Here is a 17,502-nt window from a genome sequence, read left to right on the forward strand (position 1 = left end):
GACAAATATATCGTTCCAGTTCATGGGCTAGGGTTGCCCAGGGAGGCTGACATTTAGCTGGCCAGCTCATTGTGAGCACCCACCAAGCTCACCTGCCTGTTTGCTCACAAACACTGCATGTTAATAGGTGTCACAGCACATGACCTTCACACTTAATCAGAGCCCAACGATAAGCCTGGACAGCCAAGACTCTCTCATTAGAGTCTTTTCCCCCACTCTCTCTCTCTCTTTTTCTCTCTAGCTGTCTCTCCAGCTAAAATGCAATGGGCTTAAAATAGCAAAAATCAAACTAATTACATAGCACAACATTCAGCTGATTTTTTTTGAAGACTCGCAATGTCTAAAACGGTAATAAAAACCAGTTGGCGTGTTTCCCAATCTGAACTTCTTTTTGTTGAAATTAAATTGAGAAAGACTCTATGCTTCACCCTTAAGACCTCCTCTGATGAGTATGATGATTCAGGGCTTCCTGAAGGTGGTGCTCTGAACCTGGAGAACATTGAGCAGGACCCAGGTGGCTGATGCAGGCTTGTAATGAAACGCTTCTCTTTACTTCACAGGAAGCTGAATATAGAAAAAGTGGGCTAGAGCCACGATTTGTATTCCTGGTGCGTTCCCTCTGGTTGATTCGCTTCTTTATTTTCGTCTTGTGGTTAAGCTGTGGCTCATTATACTCTGATGTTTTCCCGTCACTCTGTCATCATGCGTACCAATGGACTATGCCATGCTCAAGTGAGCTAACCTAAAAGTAATTGGCTTCATTCTCATTTGATTTGTTCTAAACCCCAAAGACTGGGAGAAACCATCTTCACTCTGCTGTCATAGTTTTATTTCTCATGAGATGCTTCGCTTTTTTTGTGTTTGATTTCAGTTGGTGGATGGACAGTTGGGGCATAGAATCGAAGAGTTGGCTGTAGAGCAATAATTGCATCGATTTAAACGACTGTCTAGACATTCCACTGCAATGATCATGGTTTTCTTCAGAACAGCACTGATGGAGCTGCATTTAAACTCACAGAGCTGCACTTTCCATGACTCTTTTATAGGAAATTTAGGGGCTCACTTAACATTACTAATGCAAATCAAAGTGGTACAAATGTTGAAATTTATGGCACAAAGAAACTAGCAAGCCTGAAGAAACAACCAGGATGAGACTAGCCTGAAGGTGCGGCACAAGTTTTGTAAAGTTTCAGGGGAAAACCAAAAGTAGGCAGCCTCACGGTCAAATTTCGACACAGCCATCATTAATTCTCTTGCCACTGACACTGCAAAAGCATAAGAGTGGCTGGGGAGAGATGCCAGGGTAGTTAGTAGTTAGGGTCACAATATGTATGTGTACCCTATAAAATACACAACACACCCACACTATTGATCTAGCTACTAAAAACACATTCTACACAGTTTACAGTACACATGGGGAAAAAAGAGTCACTATATGCTCTGTATGTCCTATATGATAAATTTCAAAACACATAATAAAAAAAACCAAAAAAACCAACGTTATAAGCAAAAAGGTTTTTGTCACAGAAAAACATAATAAGGGTCCAAAATAAACATCTTAACCAGAAAACAGCCTCCCTGTATTTTTATTTTGACTCTCTTAATACTAAAATGTACTGCAGTGGACTTTTATAAAAAAATATATATATATTTTCATGAATATTTGATTTCTTGGCTTTCTGTAGTAAAACAAGAGGAACCAGCTTAAAAACAAGTCGATATTTGATAAAAAAAAAAAAAAAAGGGAGATGAAAAATTCTCAAGGTTCCACATACAGGTGCAATTTCAAAAGAAAAAAAACAATATTTGAAATCGTATATATGAACTTGCTGCAGTATATGAACCAATTTTGATTCCAAGTACCGCAACTACACACTTTCATAAAAAAATTGTCAAATGGACTTTCGTTTGAGTGCCTGCACTGCCTCTGCTACAACTTTGGTTCAGTTTCAGCATCGTAGGCGCAAGTCACCTTGTAGTTTGTCCTACTGGTTTTCTTAACACATACCAGCTCTGCAGTCAGGCCACAGGCGAAACACTCCTTCCCCAAAGGCACTTCATCTCATATTCAGAGCACAGAGAATGGCGACTCCAGGTTAGTGCCTGACAGAAGGCCCTGCATATCGGACGCCCATAAATCATCTATGGCTGCTGCTCAGTGGACTAAGAAACCCAATGAGCACATCCAACTTATATTCGTCCTGGATGTTTCTGCAGATTCTGAGCAAGGACGCTAGAAACAGCCTAGCTTCCAATTGAGTTAGGACGAGTATTCAATAAGGCATAGGAACTTTGCATTAGTGCTGTAAATTTTAAGGTTCGAATGGGACTTTTAGCACAGCTACAGCCTTTTTCTGTGATTTTCATACAAAAAAAAAAGTCTGTATCAACACCCTGTAGTGTTGCGCAGATGAGATTATTAGAGCAGTAATAGCCATTCCACAACATAAGCCTTGCTCCAAGAACAGATTTAGTTGTGAGAAAGAGGCAGATGTTTCTCTGAATCACTGGTTCACACTTAGATTTGTATTCAAAGTTATATTTAGAAAGAGATTTTCACTGCATGAAATTAAAGGCTGCACATTTAATTCAAGATTGTAATAGATCTTAGATCTTATATTTATCGCTTCAATAGCGATCAGCTTTGCTGCAGTCTGCTATATTTCGAAAGCTTTGATTAATGTCTCGACAAAATCAAAGCTTGACAGAGTTACAGTAGGAAATGACTGATGTTTTTAGGAGAAATGCCACATATGAAGGCCCACCAGGATTCATGAGGTTTATGCACCCAAGACAATCCTGTTTTCTCTCTATGATCCCTTTATTTAGCAAAACAGAACCTGAACAGTTGCTCACAAATCACTCCAGTTTTATAGTTCCACAATTAAACCTCATAGAGAGGTTTACAGACTACTGCAATAGGAACACCTGTACAGCTGTTCATTCATGCAATTGTCCAATTAGTCGTGCAATTCATAAAATTGTGTTTAAATTGATTTAACTTTAATAGGTCTTAGGTTTATAAGAATTTAAAGGTCCAGATCTCAGTGACTAGCATGTGAATCTTTCATGTAACACAGTCTGGAGTTCACATAGAGCGATGCGGGAGTAGAAATGCCTTGTTGATGAAAACAAGTACTGGACTAGACAGTTGTCTACTTTTCTATTGGATCTTCTTTTGTTGTAGGCCAACTGTGTCAAGGTTTGACATAATATGTATTCTGATATACTTTTCCTCTCAATACAATTGTACAAAGTGGTTAAATGAGTTACTGTCCTCTAACACCATCAGTGCTTTTCCATCCACAGAACTCCTTCCCTCCAACGTTTAGAATAGATAAAAAGCACTTAAAACAAATAGAATCTATAACCTTTTTATTTATACAAAACCTGCTATCAGTACTTTTATATATCTACTAAAATGTGCATATGAATTAAACTTTAGGTATAATAAAATAAAGAAAAAAAAGAAAAACATTATGAAAGGTCATCTGGAGCAGCTCTTCTTCTTATCATTATTCCTTGACCATGGCCACCTAGCCGCGATTGCAGTTTTTATTTACAAACTTTCATTTTTCTTTAATATTTTGAAAGTCAGCTTCTGACGTAATTTCGCTGTACAGTCGATCAGTTCGGATTTAACGCATCGTTTCATGACACGAATTTGAAGTCTAAACTTTTCACTGCGTTCTAACAAATACTGATCCATCAAATGGCTCTTCGAAATGGCAGAATGAGGCTTGTGTATTTGAATTATACATTATAATTAAAAAAATACTTCATGACAGCTCACATAGCTGCATCACAAGCTTTGCGTGCCTGTTTAGCTTTTCCTGTTCAGGGATGCATTCGTTTGGGTGCAATCAGGTCAGTATGCAGAAAGTTTAGATTTTGTTTATTACTGTACACAATCTCTTTATGCATTCAGAAAAAGGGGGCGCATTTAAACTGTGGTTTTAACTGGTTCCCCTTCAGCTGATTGACAGTTATTTATATCCAGTGCACAAAGAGTGTAGTCTTACACTGCCCATCTTGATTTTTGAACTAGTATATAGGTTAGTTACAGTTATAGAGGCACCACATCAAAGACTAAAGCTCTGCCTATAGCTAGTGGGTGTGTGCTATAGAAATACTCAAACCCATCAGCCCCTCTTTTACCAACTGTCCATGATTTAGTCATAATCATTAAAGTCCAATTTTTTGGTGAACATTACTGCAGGAGCCTGTCAGTATCTGCTTCAGATAATAAATAAAATGTTTCTAATAAAGTACTCTTCGATGGTATTGTGCAATAAATAATTTGACTTATAAGCAACTAAATAATTACACTTATATCAAATGAACCAGTTGCCTGTATCTTCATAACAGAGCACTAGACAGCAGGTCGGATGACTTTCAATAAACAAACGTGCATTAGGCGGCTCAATAAAAGCTGAGAAGTCATATCTCACGGAAAGATCAATGTCTAACTAGCGCATGCTGCTTCCTGTAATAAAAATGAAACACCCTCACTTGATTTGTTTACATTCCCAAGTAAATTGTGAATTGCTCACAAATCTTACAGGGCCCACAGCACCAACAAAAAAACAGCGACAGATGAAAACACGGCACCTTTTCTAAAAAAATGACTCGACAAATATAGAGGCTTCACAAGAGCAGCTCGAAATGTAACATAGGAATGCTAAAACGGCTATTTCGGCAGCAACACAAACCAATCAGGCGTGGGCAAATGGATTCTAGCAGTCTTTTGGTCTGAAACATATTCAAGGCACAAAAACAAGACAGTGCCTGATAAGTATCTCTCTAGTTACTGAAAGAATCAACATCCTTTTAGGAAAATGATAAAGAAAGAACAGCATTCCGAGGCTCTGTTTTCTGCTTCTCCATTGGATTCACCATTAGAAGCTGCACATATTATCAAAGCACATTTATGAATTATTCGGTATCTGATCCTATTATAAGGGACAAGGTTTGGCTTTATATCCTGTTAGAGCCCATACAAAGTGCTATATATAAGAGACCATCTTGACCCATCATGAGTGAAACTATATCTAAAGGACCAGTACTGGATGGTTCATAGAGCAAAGTGTAGCAGAACCACACTGTATATCTCAAACATTCACCAGAAGTTAATCTTCATCAAATCCTTATTCACAACTCCATACATTTTAAATTACACTGTAATGTTATTACCTTTCTTGAGTGATGAGGATTTTCAAAGATATTTGGTAAATATAAAGCATAATTTCATCAATTTCTGCACATTTCTTGATGCACTAGATATCCAAACATCTCCATTGAACAAAATAGCGTTATTAATGACTTGTTAACTTGCACCTAGTGGTCAAAATAGGAACTGAAAGAAGTGCTAGTAGAAGCCCGTTGGCCAAAAAAAAAAAAATAATCACACTGCACCATAGATAATAACAATACATTTAATATCATAATATTTTTAGTGTTTACATCTGGTTGCTTCGAATGTATAAATAAATCGGACCATCCTGGCCATCTTATTTTATAGGAAATAGTCTGAATGCAATCTAGTTGATTAAAGACTCTGCAGATTCATAATTTAGACTATTAATGTACAGTAGATGATGCAATCTACTGAACCTCTAAAATCTATGGTCACATCTAGGCCAGATTACCTGTATTGAGATTTAATGACTAATTGTATGGCACATGTGATTAATAACGCTTCATTAACTAAACGTAACTATTTTCCATGAAAGATCACAGGTCTTTTATATTACATGTCTTTACTATTTTCTAACAATTTAAATCATCACCTTGCTTTGGCTTGCTTTAAAAATCTGGAATATCATTTAACCTAGTCATCTTGTACTTTCAAGCCAAGGACCCCTGATTTAATAAAATCTCAAAAATGCATAAACATGCATCAACAATATTGAAAAAAAAAAGCAATGATGTATGTTTGAAAACTGTGCAAAATAAAACAAGATTGCAGAATAAGAGCGTAGACATTACTGTGTACGGGCGTCGGCACCCGTGTCATGAATGCGCTGCAATTCTCAATATATACCAATGTTACCATGGTAATATCTCTTCACCATGGTAATCATTCAAGTCAAGTCACCTCAGTCTTAAATACTAAAGGAGGATTTTAATAAAGATTCTGGTACCAAGAGATGCATGTCTCCACTAGATGCTTGTCGTGGAAAACAGGTGTTCACAGCTGTAACACCTGCCCTACAGTTATGTTCATTTGTGCATATAAAATATAAATAAAAATATAGGGTGAAAGAGGACTTTCTCTTATGCTGATTTGAAAGATACACAATTTTGTAGGTGATTTCAGTAAATCAGCATGCACCATTTTAAAGGTTTTGAAGTTTAAATTATTAGACTCACTGTGTTGTGCCGAGTCTTCACTTTTCCGTTCCATTTTAAGTGTAGATCAGAGTTATTAAAAGGATGGCGAGAAACCGCTGAGTCAATGTGTAATGCTTTAAGGTTGTTGCCCACTGTTTCTGGAACAGGTGTTCCTTTAATTATGAGGCAAGGCACCGCCATTTGACAGACTTTCCCTCCGTTTTTAATCATGCCACATCTGTCCAGGGGATACACACTGCTAAAAAGACTGATTTCCCCTGAGGAGAGCCCCCTCCTGCCCCTTGCATCTGTTCCTCAGCCCAAAGTGCTCCACAATAAGTCAAATGTGAGATGGATGCCCTCAGCCTGAGGTAGTAACGGGGAGTTCGACACTGTAGAACCTCCAAGCACAGCAATATTTCATGGCAAATGGTAACTTTTGTAGCTGCTCTGTGGTCAGGTGTGTACAAGTTGTACAAGTATAGAAGCAGGCTACTGCATATGATATGAAAGTCTGGCTCATCACCACTGACTCCTGTCTGACAGCCAAGATAACAAGTCCATCTAGTAAAACCAACAGGTTGTTTATTCTCCATTTGTCTGAAAGTGACACGACCCACAGTATCCTGAAAAATGGAAGTCGATGGGCAATCTAATGCTGGTGCCCAAGAATTGGTCTAATACAAATGGCTATCTGGAGCAATAGCCTGTGTCACTGCTGAGACGAGGGCATGGGTGTGGGGACACAAATGATCTAGTGGTTTAAACTTAAAATAAATCCACCCAGCAAACATATTTCAGCTGTTTAATTTCACATTCATAAATCCTTTTTAGGGCTGAAGTCATGTTCCAGAGATTCTCATAAGGGCGAAGCTTTGAATCAAAAAGTTCTCGACATCTCATTCCATTCATCATCATTATTCCTAACACTGATCCTGGGTACCCCTGCCCTGCAGACTGCAGTGTATTCCCTGTACTCAACACACCTGATTTTCAACTAATAGGTTAACTGACAGCTATTTCTGAAACATAAAACACTTGAGCACAGGGGGCACTCTGGGACCAGGGCTGGAATTGTGTGATCAACACACCTCCTGCAGCTGCAGCTCCTCTCTCGCAAGACCTGCTTATACTGAACAAACTCTGCCACACAGATCAGAAAGCTCCATAAATCCATCAGCCCCCCCTCTGACAAGTGGGTTCTGGAACCCCCATGGCACCCTCATTCCAAAATGTCTGTGTGATGATGGAAGCCAGAGTCTCAGCAAAGATCGATACACAGCCACCCTGGAATACCAAAAACCACTCTGCTCTGCTGCTCATTACTGGCAGTGAGAGCGGCTGGTCTGCTGATGCCACTAGCTCATTCATCAGCCCACGCCTTCCTGCAGGTCTCAGACTCTGTGGGCAAGAAAGTGGCGCCACGCATCATCAGACTGAAACCAGGTAAAGCATGAGGGACGAGACACTGCAGGTATTCTACGACAGGACGTGAAAGTCTTGCTTGGGAGGTAGAACGCCCTAAAGATTTTATTTCCCCATAGTGTGTGCTGTTGAATCTATGCCACTGTTGTTCTTATGACCAGGTAAATTATTTTGTTTTAATTTCTGAAGCAAAGCGAATATTCTGCATGAAGGACATGGATTGCATTAAAAGCTGTACTGTGGGGGAAAAAAGCAAGAGCGGACCACATTGTAACCTTCTTTTTATGTTCCCCCATAAACTTTATACACTTGCGTTTTATTTACAACAGCACCTCATACATTATACACACCAAATCATTGGTGCTTGATGGCGTAAAATTCAGTGCCGGAAATAAACTCGGGAGTTAGAGTGGCATCAAACGGAACGACGTTTTGCACACATTCTGACAGAGCTTTCTCAAAACCCAGGCTTTCCGCAGTTGAACGAACCTTTTTGTTGAGTTTAAAGACTACAACAAGCGAGGGGGAGTGTCTGAAAACAAACGCCGCTCTGTGTATGGCCAGGCAGCTGCTATCAGGCTGTTTATTCCCGCACTGCTAAAGAGGCTTCCAATTTAAAAGTCTAGGTTTCAGACTAAAATTATCATTTATCTGAAGAAGATTTTTAAATTAAAATTATCTTTGATTGGTTCTGTACTTGCACAATGCAGTGGTGGACAGTTATGAAGTAAAGGTCAAAAGCTAGCTTTATCGTGTATCTGTACTTTACCGAAGTATTTCGATTTGGGGAGACTTTTACATGAACTTCATTACATTTCAAAGTCAAATATCTACATTTTGCAAAATCAGTCATTCCCCTTTTTATTTATGAGCGGATAAAAACTTAACTGGTGAGGAATCCATCAATCAGGTTCAAGCGCAAGCTCTGCTTTGAACTTGTTATAATTGGCGCTTGGTTGTATCTACGTACTTACACTAACATACAGTTCAGCATCAGTTTAACAGCAAGCAAAACATTTTGAGAGGAATAAATGATGGAAGAAACTCCTGACTTGAACTCACCACAACACCCGCCCTAATTTCAAGATTTTTTTTAAGTAGTTGAAAAGAAGGTTTTTGGCTCATTTAAACAGATCAGTGTTTAAATCATTAACATAATTTTATTAATAGATCAGTGTGCTGAGAGTCTTTTTACGTAAACTGAGTTGATTAAGCAACTTTGTCTTGTGACAAAAATGATAATAGAAACATTATAGCCATAATAAATCAAAGTATTTTGGATATTTGAGTACATTTGAAGGCAAACACTTGTATTCAAGTGAAAATTTAAAGCGAACACTTTTACTTTTACCGGAGTCATATTTTACCTACTGTTTCTCTATTTTTACTTGAGTACATGGTTTGTGTACTTCGTCCACAACTGGCAGAATGACAATAAATCAATCATATTGTTTATAAATAAATATTTCTGATTGATAAATGAATCGAATCTAATATCTGTGAGAAAAATCCGAAGAGGCAAAGAGCCACCGTTCCACAATACTAGCACACCATCACAGTTCTATGTAAAATAAACAGGTTAAATAATAACACTGCTTATTCCTTCCTGCTACTGTTTTCAGGTTCTTCACATTTATGCAGATGAATCTTCTCACTAAGTACTTCTAATCTTTGCTTTGAGCTGTGCTATCACTGCATCTTATCTGGGGCAAATGACAGGACTTATTTGCGCTGCTTAATCTCAGAATATGGCCTTGATGCAGTGTCGCGATTTTATAGTGCCTGAAAGCAATGATTTGAGATTTTATCCCACCTGATTTACATTTTATTTCAGAGGTCCTAAGAGTCATGTCATCTTTATTGCTTGGATTAGAATTCCCACATGATACAAATAAACAAGTTTATCATCAACATACATGAAACTTTTTTTTCGCATATTCTCATGACAGCGAGCGATAATACTGTATCTCTCTCTCTCTGTGTCGAGTTAAATATGCTACTGAGCTACCAGCGACCAGTGCTCCTGTCCCTTTGCTCTCTTTGGATCTGCCTCTTTTATCCTGACACCCTGCTTTGGATGGAGTTCTCTTCAATTGGAGAGCTAGGGATGGTTCCACATCAACATCCTGAAGATCAATGAAATTACTGAGTAACTCAATGATGGATTTGGATTGTATTTTATATCAACAGTCTACTTCAAAGGCTCAGGACCACAGGTTGCATTTACTGCACTCCTTAACATTGATGGAATTGCCCAATCCTGGATGCTGGAATCCACCCAGATGAGAATGGGTTTAAATCTGGTTCCTATCAAGGTTTCTTCCTCATATCATTGCAGAGATTTGTTCCTTGCCACACTTGTCACTTTCTCACTCATTAGGGATAAAATTGCAATTATAAGGAACAAACGTATACACTCTTTTACTTCCACTTTATCTTTGTAAAGCAGAGACAATGTCCATTGCTCTACAAATAAAAATGTATTGAATTGATCAACTAAAGATATGATTTCACATGTAGCAGGTCATCTAATACCCTTCATTATATGGTGAATCAATCTTTCAACACTACACTAAAGTCTTTATGCAGGAGTAACAGGTACTTACTATGTGTAGCTGAAGGAAGTCTCCCAGGCCCTGCGTGCTCTCCACCTGCACCAGGATGGCATCCTTCAACTGAGTGCTAAAGCCCACGGCCAGTCGGTCCGCCCTGGTGCTTGGCCGCTCATTCGGTGCCCACGTGTATGTGATGAGAGCTCCTCCTTTCCCGAATATATATGTTGTCCCAGCTGGGAGACAGGAAAAAAAAAAAGGAAAAAACAGCTGGATTAGACTTTTGGTGCAAGGTTGAACAAGGGAATGATGAAACAAACCAACTTTTTAAAGAAAAGGTGTCAGGAAGGATGCTCAAGTGAAAAGACAAGGTGATGCGTAAGCTCTCTTTCCCACTTTTCACTCCGTGCAGGGATTTAAATGAGAACGAGATAAAAAAAAAAAGTATTTGACTTGCCATCTGTTCCTTGTGTAGTTAGGCTCATCCTTGATTTGGATGCTTGTTCTGAAAATATTACTTTGGTGGCAAACAGACCATCGCCAACATTGACAATTGAGGGTATGGCATTCTCTGCTGAATTAAGAGCTGTGATCATTTTCTGATCAAGCTCCAGCTTAGTTCCTGACCTTTTTCTGGACTGCCTGTGCAGTCAAGCGCTAACACAGAACAGCGCTTGTGCTCACTGGCAGAGACACAGTGATGTGGAGGCACAGAAGTATGTGACACAAAACTAGCACCAGGCTCCAGGGGGCTGGGATATATGACTGGACCACCCGGGGTGGCACATTGCTCTTAACAATCAGACATGCTTCTGTGGGAGTCTGTGCTGTCAGGAATAAGGATGAATTCTTCCAATTTACCTTTAAAAATAATGCAACATGCATACAAGTGTGAAAAACACTGATAATTGTACTTGAGGGTACAATAATCCTGGTTGTTAAAATGGAAGTATCTGGCCAAATATTTACTCAAGTGAACGTCATTGCCCATTTAATATCAGACTATAATGATCCGGCATTACATTATGACCACCTGCCTAATATTGTGTTGGTCCCTCTTTTGCTGAAAAAACAGTTCTGACCTGTTGAACACTTCTCCAGCAATTTGACCAGGAACACCCTACAAGAGCTTCAGTATAGGAGATGCTCTGACCCAGTTGTCTAGAATATATATGATACATCTCACCCACTAACAGTGTCATGATGAAGAGATAATCAGTGTTTTTCATTTCACCGGCCATAATGTTATAATGTCATAATGTTATGCCTGATCGAAGTATATAGCCATTAACTAGTCACACATTTCACACCTTTAGAAACACTTGCTGCTTTATTATTTTTCACCATTGTCGAGATCACTGCTCTCGGAATTTCATACATATCACCGATTCGAGTCGTATTTATACCACACTCATACTTGGCTATGATTTCTTTTTTTTCACTTCCATTGAGGCCCTACTTAATTGCCTTTTAGCCTTATTGCTATCCTTTCCCAGCTCCTTGGTAGCATTTTTCACCAATTCAGGACTTAAAATGCACAGAAAGCACAAAACGCTTTGGAGGGCACTCTATGGCACTGTTCGTCATTTTATCATGAGGGTCTGTGTGTCAACTTCCGAGCATGTGACGAGTGCAGGAACATTTTTCAGTTGTCATAACGGGACGAGAACCAAATTTGACGAGTTCTGCAGCCGACGGATACTGAAGTATTACTGTACTTAATTTCAATAAAAAAAGGAATTAATCATTTAAAAGTGCTCCCTTTAAACCTTCACTCGTGTAAAAGTACAAAAGTATTTGCCTTCAAATGTGCCTTCAAACACTGACTGATATCTATTAAAATGATCATGAGCCTACTTTTCAACTACTTCAAAAACAATTGGCGGGTGTTGTGGCGAGTTAGAATCAGAATTTTCTCCCATCATTTCTTCCTCTCAAAATGAACTGATGCTGAACTGTTCTAATAGATACAAACAAGCACCAATCAAAACAAGTTAAAAACAGAACACACGCTTTACACTGATCGTTGGATTGCTGCATGTTTGACCAGTTGTTTTTATCCACTCAAATAAAAAGGAACGACTGATTTCGCAAAGTGTAAAAAAGTACAATATTTTACTTTGAAATGTCGTGAAGTTAAAGTAAACGTCTTCCTGAATGGAAAATCTCCAGTAAAGTACACATAAGTAAAAAAGCTACTTAAGTACAGTAACAAATTACATTTACTTTGTTACTGTACCCCAATGATTAATACAATTAGCCAAAAGTACAATTACCCAAGTATTTTTGTTGCATGATACAGCAAAATTTCGTGAACAATGCACGGAAGCCAGCAGAGCCCAGGGAAAAAGAACAATCAAGCATTATGCTCTCGACTGTGGATGTTCATTCTTAGCTGTTCACTTTGCGTTGAAAGTTTCATGTTGTCTAAGTTCAACCCAATTGTGTATATTTCATGTGCTGAACACAGCTCTTTTGTTTTGATGCCAGTTGGCAGCTGAAATAATACACCTTAACTTTACCTATCTGTAGCCCATTTTCCTCACATTGACTGGTAAGTGCTTTACGCTCTGTAAAACATGAGCCCGCGCTGCCGAATCGAACCTGAGAGCCGGATTTCCACACCACCTGTCCTCTCTGGCAGCCCGTGGTGGTATAAACGAGCTGAGCAGAATAGGTGAGGGGAATGTAATTAGTTGGTCTGGTGAGACTGGCTGTGAGAGACAGAGTCGCACACCTGCTCTTGAAATCTACAGCTAACTTGTTGCTAGCGCTGGGGCATGTAAGGAGCCGGGGGCGCCGACACCTGTTAACAACACGTGGCCATAGAGAGTGCAATGGGCCTGAGAGCAGAATGTCTCCAAGATAACAGTGTGCCAGGCGAGGTGAGGTGCAGACTGTGGAGTACAGACAAGGACAGTCTGCCCTGAACAGAAAGACTTGATCCTGAAATGGCACAGTGCAGACCAAAGTTAGGCACATTGGTCGTGTCCAGTAGGATTTCACTAGTGGAAAAGAATGATTTTAATCATAACTGAAACTCAATGATGGGCCATTGGTAAATATATAGAACGTCGCCTTCATCTTACAGAATCAGAATCAGAATCATGTTTACTGGTCAATTGTGTGGACACACACAATGAATAGGGTTCCAGCTTTAGTGACTCTCAAAAGTACAGACATAAAATAGCCAAACTATTTAAGACAATATGAACTATACTATAAGAACACACTATACAGAGTATATGACAGATCAATAATGTACATGAAGTGTGAAAGTGCATGGTAGTACAAATAGCAGTATTATGCATCACATAAGATAAAGAAGTTACTTCAGGATGTACTCTACAATATACAGCAGCAATACTGTGTGTAACATTTGAGGATGAAGTGATGAGTGACAGTACTTATTTATACTTAATATGAAACATGGCATATAATTAAATTCAGTTGTTAATGAGGGTAATTGCCTGAGGATGAGATCAGAGCATGGGGTCTATCGGTAGAAGAAAGCTGAGGATTGAGCTGCCAGGCAGAGGGAAAAGATGAAGGCCAATGAGAAGGTTTATGGTATATCAGAATGAGCTCATCTGCAAAAAGGCTAGGTAGAATTTCACCAGAATTTCAGGTGAATAACCTTTAACCAATCTTAATCTTCATCATAATATTAATTTAATCAGTCTGGGAGCAGCAGAGAGCCATCAAGGATCATCTCTAACCAAAAGGTGTGAGAGATCATCATTACATTTGAACGATATCCTAACCCGAACTGTTGTTGTTTGACGCCTGAAACAATCGAAAGTAAAGTTGTAAGTGATTACTATTTGCAAACATTCAGCTAGACAGTTGTATCATCCAGCGATTTGGACAATTACTTATTTCCTAAATTTACCTTAATTTACTTTTACAGCTAAATCCCATTTACATTACAAGTGACGAACAGTAAGAATGTGTTCTTTTTTACTCTGATTAACCCGAAGTACTTCATGTTTTTTATGACTGCTACTCTGGTATAAACGTCTTCTTCATTGCGATCATTGTTCTCATTTTATTTTTTTTTACAGGTAGTCGGTTTAAAAGAGGCAGATGTAAAGGACAGGGTGGTATGCAGACGAATGATCTGCTGTGGAGACCCCTAACAGGAGCTGCCAAAAGATGATGAAGAAGATCTTAATTTAATCTTATCTGACACAATTTATAGTGTCTGCTCAGATTTTATTTAGGTGTACAGATTTCGAACTCTTTCGAAGCCTGCTCCTCCTTAGCTGTTATTTCCAGAGCTTGTTTGATCTTCTACAGTCTGAAATTTCCAAATTGAATCTTACGTTGCCTTATCTTCAAGGTTAAAGCGACGAAATGCGCATTGTTGCTATATATCTTCCTCTTTGTAAAGAAAATAACCGAGATCAGAGATGATACCTGATAGAAGTGTGAAGCAGTGTTTCTCATATTATTGTAATGGCCTTAAATCGCTACACTTTATCAGTAAACTACTTCAACTAAAGCAAACTGTGTACGTTCTGATTTCTGAGGTGATTTAATGAAATTTAAATCAAAGTATTCAAAGAAAGAAAGAAAGGTCTGCATTTGTACGATGGGAAGTAAACTCCTATACAATATATATTGCAGCTGAATTCTAGTTTCCGATTGATCGGATTGTCTTTAAATGTAGAGAGTCTGAAAATTGCTGCAGTATAAGAGGAAAAGAGCACTTAATGCTGGAGATGTTAAAGAAAATATGCTTTAACACTGTTGTTGATTATGATGAACAGCATCGATTATGTACTTGATTATAATGAACATATGCCTCAATGATTTTTAGTTCTTCACACATCTGTATAACCAAACTTTTTTTTTTTTTTTTACAAAAGGCAAGTCAACAAAGACAACATAATTAAAAACAAATGAGGCAACTTAAGTCAGGGCTGTCAGGCCCTGGAGAAAAAAAAAATCATATTCAACTCATCAGCTAATTAGCAAAGCTGTCATTGACTATATTTTAATGTAATGAATGAAAAACAAACACATTGGTATATGTGTGTAGCCCTCCAGGACCTGATTTTGACATACTGACTGAACCTAATTTGTTCATGCTTGCAACCTCATGCAGTAGACTCTTGACTATTGTATAGGTCGCAGAGCTTCGGCTTTAAAATACTGACAGGTTTAGGATTTGTAAATGGTATTTAATTCGCCCAAGAGCAAATAATAAACAATGTCCATATAAACCTATTTGGAAAGGAAAAGACCTCTGAGGCAAAAAAAAAAGAAAAATCCATTTTCTCGCTTCACTTGCTTGCTGCTGGTGAGGTAAAAAGCCTTGAGCTTTGAGTAAGATAAGGTGTACAGGTTTACTCTTTCTGGCTTGCTACATTCCCTCAGCTGTATGCCATTCACAGAGCACCTTTCCTGAAGCTTTTTTTGTGCAATTTGACAGAGGTAATACCCCCCACATCCCCCCCACCCCCGCCCCTGCTGGTTTACAAGATACTGAGAAATGAGCAATGTGAGAAGGGTCACTTGGGATGATCATACACCCGGCACTTTAAAACATGCAGATGAAAATATGGCACGAGATTTAACACCAATGATCTTTTTTTTCTCGTGAAACAGGAACGCTTTTTATCTCCATGCATAACCTGTAAAGCTTATTGGTAAGATATTAGTACACCGTGATTATGCCCTTTCCGCTAAGGTTCCCATGAATAATTATTCCTAATTAGAAATTTACTGATTAACTTTCACCTTCAGCCAGGGCCCTAAAATTTGTTTGAAATAAGGGACAGTAATCAAGTAAAGAAATATGAGTACAACTTTTTTTTTATTTGATTTTGGTGTTAGCTGGTGTCTTTGGGGCTTCTGCGAGACTTACCCATCAGATAAGGGCTGCATATAGACTGATACAAGGGGATTTGGTGAGCACAGAGGTTATTTACTGTGTGCTGCCAGCCTCTCACTGGGGGGATATTGGAATCATGGCCAGTGGAGCATGTGTGTGTGCGTTTGTGTGTGTACTGGCTCAGTTCTTTTCCTGGGCACACACCTAGTGTTGGCCATCAAAGGCAGCCGCTTATAAAGCAACATAAAAGTGGAAGGCAGTGAGAACCTATACTATCCTGCTGTTCCCATCACCTTGAGAATAATCACTGCACAATTTTAAGACATGCCCTCACACAAAGCCAGAGAGCTTTGCATTACATCAAAATTAAATAATGTACATTAAAGTCTCCGGGAAAAGCACTCAAGAAGGGAAAATGTAGCAATAGGTGCATTCATTAGTAGGCTTTGGAACCTTTTGGAAGTTGCTTTGGCAAAATCATTCAAAATAATAATATACCTCGAGCTTACAAAATCATACATGGTGCAGAAATGTTTTGAATGTAGTCCCGTGAGAAAGTCAGTCAATCTAATACCAAGTCTAGCTAAGAGTGACTTCCACACATACTGATTGCTACAGAACACAGCATTTACATTTAACAGATGCTCTTATCCAGAGTGACTTTGAGTCTCTATGAATGAATAAATCAACACTGGTTCTTTTCAAATTTAAGATTATTATTTATTTTTTTTTTAAATCAAAGACAAAGCAAACGGGGAAAAGTGCTAGTTTAATTGTTTCAGGACGAGGTCTTCACCTGTTGGTTGAAGATAATCAGTGACTCCGCTGTTCGGATCATTTGCAGTGGATGAATCATCAATTCATAGCATCAATTCAAATTATAAACAGCTACTGGTGTCAGGACTTCCTGGTTTCGCTGTGCGCGTTTCCAGGTCGGCGGCCATCTTGCCGTTTTTCCCGCGCCACCTGGTATTTAAGGTCAACAACACTTTAGCTCAGGGCCAGATTATCTCACCAGCTTTCTAAGTCCCTGAGAGCCTGTCCTGGTCCCTGACCCCTGATCCCGGTTCCCTGTTCCCAAATTATAAACCTGACCCTGACTCTGCTCTGGATTGGACTTTAGACTGTTTTTGGTTTGTGTTTATTTACGCTGCCCTCTATTGATCAGTTGCCATGCCTGAACTTTAGATAGTTTTTTGGATTTTTGATTTTGGCTCTCCCTGCATTGCTCTGGTTGCCTGCTCTCAGATTGAGGGCTGTTTTTTGGACAGTGTTTTTGCTCTGCCCACAATTTGTACTTTGTTTACTCTGCTCACTCCCTCCATTAAAGACTGCCTTCTCTATACCCTGTTG

At 38.9% G+C, this 17,502-nt stretch overlaps 1 protein-coding gene across 11 annotated transcripts in view; it reads right to left on the bottom strand.

The window, feature by feature from the left end:
- Positions 1-17,502, bottom strand: part of nrxn2a (neurexin 2a) — a 408,435-nt gene that overhangs the window by 32,604 nt on the left and 358,329 nt on the right. For all 11 annotated transcript variants that reach the window (XM_083565425.1, XM_083565433.1, XM_083565432.1 and 8 more), the window contains one exon: positions 10,365-10,546. In XM_083565425.1, the coding sequence (XP_083421551.1) occupies positions 10,365-10,546 (182 nt within the window). The remainder of the gene's footprint in view (positions 1-10,364; positions 10,547-17,502) is intronic.

Source organism: Silurus aristotelis (genome assembly GCF_946808225.1).
Source record: "Silurus aristotelis genome assembly, chromosome: 16".
NCBI classification, from domain to species: Eukaryota; Metazoa; Chordata; class Actinopteri; order Siluriformes; family Siluridae; genus Silurus; species Silurus aristotelis.